Genomic DNA, 10,605 nt, shown 5'->3' with positions numbered 1-10,605 from the left:
TGCGTCACAAATGTTGGACACTGAACTGAAGCTGACGACTTCCCTTAGTCAGACTTAAACTTCACTTCCAGTTGATGTAACCCGACTGATGTAACGTGTTTGGACAGTCAGTAAGGCGTGGGCAATGATATGGTTTGAAAAAAGAACGCTCACTCTCAAGCACCGTGCAAACGGAGTTTCGGTGTTTCGTACGGCGAATGTTAGCAAAAGTGATTCTTCTTTTATCAGCTCTGCTTCAGCTTAATAATGAACCGCCTCAGATACCTTTCTCTACTTTCTAAATTAATGTCATCATCGACTCTTAAGTTTACAGGTAAATATCAGGCAAAATATCACCAGAGTGAGTACACGAACGTGTATAAAACTGGAAATAGACAATCTTTGTAAATATTGTCGATCTATGCGCATGCGCGCAGGACAACTAGTCCCCAAGCCTCCACGTCGGTGCACGAGCTGGGTGTAACCAATCAGGAGCGGCCACAGTGTGTTTGGAAACAACATTCCTCGTATATGACAGCAAGACAGGGCAGAAAAGACGCCTCCAGACATCAATCGTGTCCTAAATTTCTTTTTTTGAGTGGACTATTCGCATCGCTTTCGATGTTGGTAGTTGAACATTGTTTAAATAAGATACTATAGTTTTGTTTAAATACATTTGTACCGAGTGAGCGGTATCACCGAAAGCGCGAGACCAAACGAGAGAAAGTGAGTGAAAATGGAGGAGGAAAATTTTCAACCAAAAACGATCTCTCTTCTCATAAAAACACCCAACCAGGCGCAGGAGGACCAAACAGTAGAAGGCGTCCAACTGACCTGGACTGTGAAGGAGCTGAAAACACATATCTCCGCTGTCTATCCAAGCAAACCGGTGAGTTAATTTAGTTTAGCTAATGCTAGCGGAACTTGGTGGTGTGACGGGCAGCCTTGGGCTTTGTCCTGGAATGTCAGAACCTGAGCGTGCAGCCATTTAACAGCTGTTTGTTAACACGGTCCCGGTTGTTGTCTGTCTGAGTGGCCACTGACACTAAACTAATGATGGGTTTAAATGCGTGAAACGAGGTCCCATTTCTTTTCTTAAAACTTACAACAATGCGTCCATGTACTTTTTATCCACGCTTCCCCCTAATCCTTAAAATATCATCTTGGTGTCTCGTCTGTGGAAACATTTAGCCACACTCTCAATTAATATTTGAAATTTCTGTTCTATATTTGGTCAAAGTGAATCACCTGAGCCACTGGGACCAACGTTTACAAGCACCATTCAGCTCCAGCTGAGATGACACAGTTTATAGATTTCTTATTATAGACTATTGATAGATAAATAGAGGTTTGCAGGTGCAACTTTTGTGGACAGGAAACAGATGGTCAGTCATGCCTGAATGCAGTCCAATTGTATTGGGGTGCCTAAATAATAGAATAACAATGTCAGCAAAGATTTTATTGAGTAAAACTATCTGATCAATTGAGAACAACCTTGGTTTATGTATACACGTTGATATATTGCAGTATAAACATATATCTTATCCATCAAATATAAATTTCGAGCATAATATTCTTCTTAACAGGTAGTTAAAGCATGCTAAGTCATCCAGCATTAAATCCTATTCTGTTGTTTTTTGTTTTGTTTTTTTTTGCACATAAGAGACACCACACACTACGGCCTCTATATATACCTGGTATTACACTATGTCTAAGCATTTGCAGAGTAAAAATAGACAATCATGTAGCCACCACATCCCAAGAAGTAAACCTGTTTAGTTAATCACATACTTTTGGGTAATTAGTTTGAGTCAACAACTGAGGACTTATTAATGCTTCCAGACTGAAGGTTTCTGTCAAATCAAAGTCACAGTACCAGCCTGTGCAGTTAAATGTTGCAAAAAATGTATATTTTTGTATTCATTTAAGTTAGTGAAGTATTATTATTTCTGAAAACAGCATTGCAGGAATGTATATGTTGGATTAAGTAGAGAAATAGACATTTCAAAATGATCAGTAATTTGTGTGCATTTTTGTGGCCAACAAATCAAGGAGATTCATGATAACATTTGTTTGCTACATCGCAATTGCAAATCACACTTATGACACATATCAATCCGTGTTCTTATACATCTGTCCTGACTGGGAACACCAGTGTTGTAACATGTCTATTAACCTGTGGGAAAATGTCCACACTGTGTCATCCTCCTTCCTCATCTGAGGTCCTTTTCCTCAGGTGTCATCAAGCCACTGTCCAGATTAGATTTGTGTATACATTAATGAACCTGACATCAAGATGTCCTCCTCCTGCTTGTTTTTGATTTCAGGCTGAGAGTGACCAAAGGCTCATCTATTGTGGTAAACTTCTTCCTGACCATCTGCACATTAGAGATCTCTTCAGACAGGTGAGTTTTTGTTCCTGTTATCAGCATTATACCCTAAACCACTAAACCTTAAATTGGTGAATGTTTCAAGCTGGACCCTGGTGTCGAACTCACTGCTTTCTCTCATGAACATTTGTCTGTTAATAAATGGCCACAAAAGTTTTCCAGCATCCAATGAAAAGAAAGAAAGCTGTAGAAAACCAGCGTAGTATAATATTTCATGGTTTTTATTTGTGATTCCTGGGAGAGGCTCATATTTCATCCGATCAGATGCAATACAGTACTGATGTGTAAGACTATTCCTGCTCTGAAAAACATCTAAATCCAAAGAAAGGAGGTCCACCAAACTATCTGATATATCTGGCTCCTTTTTGAAGTCATTCTATAGAGTATAACACAAACAGTATGTTGATAGATCATGAAGTTTCTTTTTGTTTGCTATTTTCAGAATCAAGAGTTGCCAAAATAATTGGAGTCAGACTGATTTAGAATTATTGTCACAAAGTTTTAGTTTTTATCCAAATTTTTTGAACTGAATACTGAAATTTCAGTGTGTTTAATGATGTCTCCTGTGACATGTGGACTTGTTGTATCATTGCGTTTTAGCACCGAGCTTTGTCTAATCAGACCTTTATCTCCCCTTTCTCAGACAGCGTCCATTCCCACACTGCACCTGGTGTTTGCTACTAGGAATCCAGCCAGACCAGGGGTGAGAAGTAGTTATGTTTACACATATGTGCCTGACACATACATAGTTTATCTGTTTCCAAAGGAAAGTCAAGTACTTTACCATATACATTCATTACACCGTCGGTGTCGACGAGGCTACCGTAGCAGTGTTTTACCCACTCTCATCTGCTTCAGCTATTAGATCAAATGGGCTTGTACTCTTCCTGAAATAGTCAACAAGTGCATTTGAAGAAAAGCAATTTGGACAAGAATTACTTTTTTGTGACGAGCTTGACAGGTGCACTTCTTCACCTCCCCCTCATTAGTAGTCCATCATCATGTGAAAGCTTTCACTTCTTCTTTCTTTTTTCGCTCTTTCCGAACTCAGTTACACATATCAGACAGAATTTGCATGTAACTTGCTCCACCATGTTAACCAACAGTTCCTTGTGGTTTTGCATCCTTAGCAATAAAACACATAACTATATACTTGACTAATTCTCATGGTTTTGTGGTCGTGTACAGCTTTTAATGTTGCTGAATTTTCAAATAATTTAAACCCTTCTGTGTTATTTATTTAATCAGACAGTAGACACAGAACAACCAAACTCCACCAGTCCCAGGCCCATGTCAACCCCTGCTTCACCCAATCATAGAAGCTCCTCCACTGGAGGGACTTCCAGCACTCCAGTGATGAGGCAGAGGAGGCAGATGTCTTCAACCTCAGCTGCTACTCCGGGACACACATCGACCCCAGTATCCACCCCTGGTGCTGCTGCATGGCCTCCTACCACAATGTAAGCCAAGAGCCAAACTGAAAGAAATGAATTGTCTGTTCAACTAAGAGAGGAGGTGTATAAGCTTCAGAGAGAGCATGACGTCAAATGTACCAAATTTTTTTGGTTAGGTTCCATCGTCACTTTTTTTTCCAGAATTTGAAGTCTCACATAGTATTTTAGGTTACCCTTTCATAATCAGTTGTGAAAATGAATGAATGAAACAAGGCTGCAGGCTTAGGTATGGGCTGTGTGGCCTAAAATTTACTTCATGATGTCATTTGAATCAAGACTGATAACAGTACACTTGCAGTTTATTCAGTTTCATGAAATGTGCTTGATGCAATGAGATCTAATGGCATTCAACCAAATTGTGTACCTGCTAGCCTGTACACATTTTGGATCACATGCAAGGATTTTGAAATTGAAGTATGCTGGTAGGATTTACCACCCCCAAAAATGGTGAAGCCTGTGCATTCAGCTGTGCATGTGTGGTACTGAATTAGAGATTCAATATGCAGGAGCATCTAGTCTGCTGAAGTGTTTGAGCAATCATACATAGTGTTTGGATTCATTGTCCTTGCCTTCACTCAAATATCAAGAAGAGATGACTAAGAAATGCATAAAGAGACAGGTTGCATTTCCTCAAGTGGGGTTGTATGAGGACATCATTCATTGTAATGGTCTTGTCTTCGGTAAATGAGGGTCAGAGTGTCTTTCGGGGGGAGAAGCCTAGCAACTGCAAGTTGCATTACAAAATGTATTTTATCCATTTTTAAAAGAGCAATGTCTTGTCTTTGCCTGCAGGCCTGGAGCACCACAGATGACCCAGCCAGCCTTTCCCACTTATTCTCTGTACAGCCCCCAACAACTGCTGTGGCTTCAGCATGTCTATGCTAGACAGTACTACATGCAATAGTGAGTTTAAATTCGTAAACTATACACTTTTTTATTTTCCTGTCGTCTTATTTCTTTAAAATCTTATTGTTTTGTAAGTCTGGACATGTATGTCTTTATCTGAGATTCTTTCCTGATGTCTAGCCTCTGTTCTACCAACAGTCATGCAGCTCTGGCAGCAGCAGGCACCATTCCCTCAGCAGCTGCTGCGACTGCTGGCCAGTACCCTCCTGTTCCCGCCCACCAAGTACCTGTCCCTGCTGCCTTGCCCAATCAGAACCCCATTGACAACCTCCCGGCTAATCAGAACCCAGCGGAAGATGGTGCTTTCATTGACCCAGGCGCAGCCAATCAGAACATGCGGATGAATGCACAGGGGGGTCCTGTAATGGAGAACGAGGAGGACATGGAGCGAGACTGGCTGGACTGGTTGTACTCGGCCGCAAGATTCAGTGTTCTGCTCATGATTGTATATTTTAATTCCAGCCTCAGTCGATTTCTGCTGGTGATGAGTACCCTCCTCCTCATGTACCTGTAAGTCTAGTCTCTCCCTCTGCTGTGATAACTATAATCTTACAGTGTTTAATTCTAATTGGTTTGGTCTTTGGAAATTCTTGTCTATCCAGGACAGGCAGGCTTGCTTTGTGAAAGAAGCTAACATGCAGACAACACTACACTTGAGTCAGAATTTGATCCAGGAAGTGATTTCACTTCAACTCTGGCCAAGTTATTTTGGTCACCTGAGACATTTTTCTTTGTTTGAGGGATCTGTCAGTTTCATTTACTCACTGATGCAGCCCACAGGCACTGATGATAGTACATCTATGTACGGATGTTGGATATGACTGGCCATCTCTGTCCTCACACGATGAATTCACTCTCAGCTCAGAATTTACTTCTGCAAATGGAAATGTCTTCTTCCTTTTTTAATTAAAAAAAGGACACTGTGTACTTTGAGGTTACAGTTGTTTAATCAGAATAATTCACACCCAGAATGTTCAGTTCAATGCAAGACATCTGTATGAAACTTAAGTACAGACAACTAACAGAACAGACTGGCACCTTGCAACGATGCATTGTCACTTGGGGACACTGTTGTTTGTTTTATGTGCAAATTCCTGCTTTGGATAATTAGTCTGTGAGCTGATAAAATCAATGCACTACACATGACTTTTGCCCTATTTATATCATATATATATATATATATATATATATATATATGTGACTGATATTACCAGATGTAAGTTAAAGGCGCTATTTTATGCATTATAGAATTGAATATGCTCATTCATTATTTTTCCATCATGTGTTTCTCAAGAAAAAACAACAAACAAACCAAACTTTGATGAATTGAAAAACAACAATGTATATGGTGCTGGATGATATTAGTATTATTGTTTTTGTTATTGTTGTTGTTGTTATGCAAGCTTCCTTAGTAGTCGAACTTAGTTTACTTGAAATACTATTTTTCTATCAGCAGTCTTAGCTGGTTATTGGAAGTCACGGCAGTTTGTCAGATGTAGTTACTTCCTTCCTTAAAAGCTTTTTATTCAAATTACCTATGAGTCTATTAAAAAGGAAGAAAAATCACACTTCATTATAACCATATTTTTCTAACAAGAAGTGATACAATTTTTAGCGCTTAGGAATGAGTTGATGGGAGTTGACTTTAATCTAAACTCTTCATGGTCAGCTGAGTAATCTTACAGTCTGGAGCTTTGCTACTGAGTTTTGACAGAATAAAGAAACATTTACCTCAACACACTCGATTGTTTTCTTTTGTGCAGACACACTGCAGGCTGGTTTCCCTTCAGAAGGCGAGTGCAGGGCCAGGAACCCAACAACCGGCAGCCCCCAGAGGTCCAGAACAACCAGGAGAATGAGAACAGGGACCCAAATCCTGTGAGAAATGCTTTACCTAACAGATTGTTGATGAAATATGAAAAATTTTACATTCAAGAATCCAATTGTATGCTCACCAGGCTTGGCAGGGTTCATCCCTTGAAGTTTTTATACTTGTTAAACACAAACACTTACAGATCCTACTTTAATGTTGCCTTTTCATCTTTTATCCTCAGGCTGAAAGGGAGGAAGCTGCTGCTGCAGGTGATGGATCAGATGGACATGGACCAATGGCAGCAATTTTAGTGCCTCCCCACAGGGTGTCAGTCATTTGGTCCACCTGGGTTTTCTTCAAAACATTCTTCTCCTCCCTGATACCAGAAGCTCCTCAGGGTTTGGCCAACTGACCAACTCAGCCGGACAACAGAGAGAAACAGCAGACTCCTTTTTTTTTAATTATTCCAGGGGGAGCGATGGATATGCCAGTTGAAGAATGAACAGAAACAAGGACATATTGTTCATTCAGGCAGTAAACTGGAAGAGCCCATTGACCAGTGGTCTTTCTACATCAGTACAACTTTGCTCTGTCTTGAAAACAGACAGAACAATACCAGCGAGATTCAAGAGAGGTACATAATTGAATTGCCAAAAATTTGGAGAGTGGATAAATGACATGGCATAAACATCAGACAGCATCAAATTGTTGAGTGGAAAAGGGTGTTGCGGGGTTTTTGATTTAACAAGGGATTGTAAGACAAGCACAGCTACAACAACAAGGATTTAACAACTGAGGGTGGAATTAACTAAGTAAGGTATGTTTCTGTTTTAAGAATCAAAATAGCATTTGTCCTGAGATAAGCACATTCTGTCTGTACAGAAATGGCGCTAGTGTTCAATTTCAGCATCAAAACGTCAGTGACGGACAGATCAGTGACTATTTAAGTTGTCAATTTCAACACCCTGGTAGAACATAAAAGGTTGTTTCCATTTTGCCCCAATCAGAGATGACTAATAATAATGTTGCATGATTCTGGTTATTTTGTGTATCATGTCTCAACATGTGTGAGAGATGATGGTTTGGGTTCAATTCAACTCTTTGGTTGAGGCTCACTTCCACCTCAGAGGCGATAATGGAGCTTGAGCTGGTCGACCACACCGCACCACACTTGTGTTTATTTGACCCATCCAACCAAACAGGCTTCCTTCTGAAGCTGCAGCCACGCTGAATCCAGGGATGGCTGGGAAGTTGTTGGGCCCAACTTTTTGTATGGAAACCATGTAAACCAATCAGTAAGGTGACTGTGTGTAGCATAACCTCCATGCTAATGAGGATTGTGATAGTTTAACTAAGTAATGCTAAGATAAGAGAGAAAGAGTCTGTGGCCATTTCACGTCTGAATGTGTTCACGAAGCCCCTCGTGGTTTACTGTGTAGCTGCAAAGTGAGGTTGATGGCCTCGCCCCCATATTGGAAAGAGTTGAACCACGATCTGCTGGAATGATGACGTGATGGATGCATCGTCATGCTGTGTCTGCACCATCATATACTTTCTTTATGACCTCATCCAATTAAGATGGCTACTTTCACCTCTTACAACCTTAGGTTTTCTTGAATAGACGGGCCGGGAAGCAAAGACTGTAAAGATTTGAATATTTGAGCAATGCAAATTATGATCACAACAGATATTTATTTGATAAATGTATGTTAATATGTGTGGTTTGAAGTCTCCTTGTGGCAGTTCTAGGTTTCAAAAGATTTACTGGAAAATTGTCGAATGTACAACAAAAATACAATCATTCAAATAACTAATGAAATATTAAGAAATGAATATCTTCATGTCTGAAGAAAAGTGACTCAGCCTGAATAGACCCAATTACATCTTAGTGAAATTCTCTCAGTCAGATTATCAGATGAACAAGGGAAAACCTTGGGAACACAAATTTTGAAATTGAAAAAGAATGGCCTTAAAGCACAGCAGGGAACACGTGCACACTCAAACACACAATCTGTCCATGCTATCAGTTCATAGGTATTCACATTTTAACACTCATTTTGAAGTTGCTTAATTTATGGCTGTTCATCAACAGATTGTAATAAGGTGGGGATGAAATAATATTCTAATAATTCTTGCCTTTGTTTTCTGTTTGTGTGTGTGTGCGTGTGTGTGTGTGTGTGTGTGTGTGTGAGAGAGAGAGAGCGTGAGTGGGAGTGAGAGGGACAGAGAACATTGACCAGCCTTGGTTTCAGTAAACACTGACTTTGACTGGAACTCCATACAAAACACCGCCACTTCATCAGGGTTCTGTTGACATGGATGGTTTCTCTGAGGCCAGTTGCATGTTCTCTGGTGGGTGGGTTGTGTTCAGGCATTTAGAACCAAACACAAATGGGAATTCTTCCTTCTGCCAAATTGTTGGTAACATCTTCAGTTGGATCGTGTTGTTGGCTAAAAGAAATAAAAAGGTCTTAGCAAATATATTGCATGTACTCAAAGCACTTTACAATATGTATCAAATGCAAGTTTCTTTAAAGTATAAAGGAGTTATGATTTGTTTTTATTATTAGACATATTTAACACCTTGTTTTATTCTGAAATGGGATGAAGTCGAAAACCCCAATGCAGGGTTAATGTCAAATTATTGCTATTTGATGAAGACACTGAATTATAAATGTCAGTGATTATCTTTGGAGTGTTGGTGGAATCAAATCACTTCCTCTTTACTCTGTTCAGTCTCTCTCCACACCAGGTTAACGTCTTCTTGATTCAAAATTGAACCTGATTGATGTCAAACTTGATGTCAACGTGTCATTAACAGCAGGACAGCTGATTAACTCTGTTCATTTCCCTCATCACCATCACGCTGTCGAGTTGGGTTTTTCTGTCAAGGGTGTGGATACGTGTGCACCTGTTTGTTGTGCTTCAGTAAGATTTACCCGTTCTCACTTTTTGTTTCACATTTTAAGTTGAAAAAAAAATCATTCTGTGCTTCCTACCTTGAATGTGTTCTGTGTCCCTCCAGGAAATATGATGCCCTTATTTTCTTGGGGAATGTTAATGGTTAAGAGGTATGATTGTCATTGGACATTTTAATGATCAAACTTTTCTTTATTTGAGTTGTCTTCCTGGCAGAAGAGCTTTTTGATGAATGATCCACAATGTGTGTGTTGAGGATATCTGCAAGAATGAAATGCAATAAATATTCTTAACGTAACTGGCTCCTTCTTGATTGCAGATGTGATGAGTATTGATCGCTTCAGTGCAAGCACGAGAACTTCTCTGACAGAGAGTAAACTCTGTGGATTCAGTGGCCCCTCTGCAAACACATAACCTTTGTTACATACACTATAGTGCTTTCACATGATTCTGTGCGTTCGGTCCCACATCTGTTGGCCTTAGTCAACAAAGACAGCAGAGGATGATGGTAATGTGACATTCGCAGGTGTCACAAATGTTCCTTTTGGAACGCTGTCAGGTCAGAATTAAAGTGCACACCATCTTTCTCTGGCTGTGTCACAACTGTTCCTACTGGCATGGATTCATGAACTCCAAGTCAGTAAGATTCTGCAGAAAGATGAAGTGAGCAAATGTTTTATATTCAGTCTAGATAAAATATTGCAGCATGTGTTTGAACAGAGTCATCGTCATCTTCCGCTTATTCCTTACTAGTAAGGGTAGCGGGGGGGCTGGAGCCTATCCCAGCATCTACAGGCGAGAGGTGGGGTTCACCCTGGACGGGTGTTTGAACAGAGTATTTTACTAAAATATGTGATACAGGTTTTGTGATTGGTTTTCTCTTTTTGTCCCCAGTTCAAACGGTCAAAATGTGTTTTTTGAAATAATTAGCATAATTTGGACAATTAACAATAAAACACACAAAGTAACACAAAGTATGGTTCCCTGCCTCTCCTGTGTCTTTCCTGTTGTAGGTAGAGCGGTACCCCTCGAGGTCACCAGAGTCCTGTAGTTACCACTTGTGACAGCAGAGGCCACTGTAAAAAAGCAAAAGCAAAACTTGCATTTCATGGCAGTAGTACCTGAACATTAAATAGTTTTTATG

The 10,605-nt window shown here is 40.0% G+C and overlaps 1 protein-coding gene across 1 annotated transcript; it reads left to right on the top strand.

Annotated features, from left to right (window-relative positions):
• The first annotated feature begins 467 nt into the window (after window positions 1-467).
• Window positions 468-9,753, top strand: herpud1 (homocysteine-inducible, endoplasmic reticulum stress-inducible, ubiquitin-like domain member 1). Its single transcript, XM_086208251.1, has 8 exons — window positions 468-868; window positions 2,307-2,384; window positions 3,013-3,072; window positions 3,618-3,829; window positions 4,616-4,726; window positions 4,868-5,239; window positions 6,493-6,607; window positions 6,784-9,753. Exons 1-8 carry the CDS (start codon window positions 716-718, stop codon window positions 6,952-6,954), a joined length of 1,272 nt encoding a protein of 423 aa, XP_086064377.1. The 5' UTR covers window positions 468-715; the 3' UTR covers window positions 6,955-9,753.
• The last annotated feature ends 852 nt before the right edge of the window (window positions 9,754-10,605 follow it).

This window comes from Aulostomus chinensis, chromosome 7 (genome assembly GCF_037954235.1).
Source record: "Aulostomus chinensis isolate RoL2024-O1b breed Wild chromosome 7, RoL_Achi_v1.0, whole genome shotgun sequence".
In the NCBI taxonomy this organism is placed as follows: Eukaryota; Metazoa; Chordata; class Actinopteri; order Syngnathiformes; family Aulostomidae; genus Aulostomus; species Aulostomus chinensis.
Note: the sequence above shows the minus strand (reverse complement) of the source record. Positions and strands in the feature narration are given on the sequence as shown.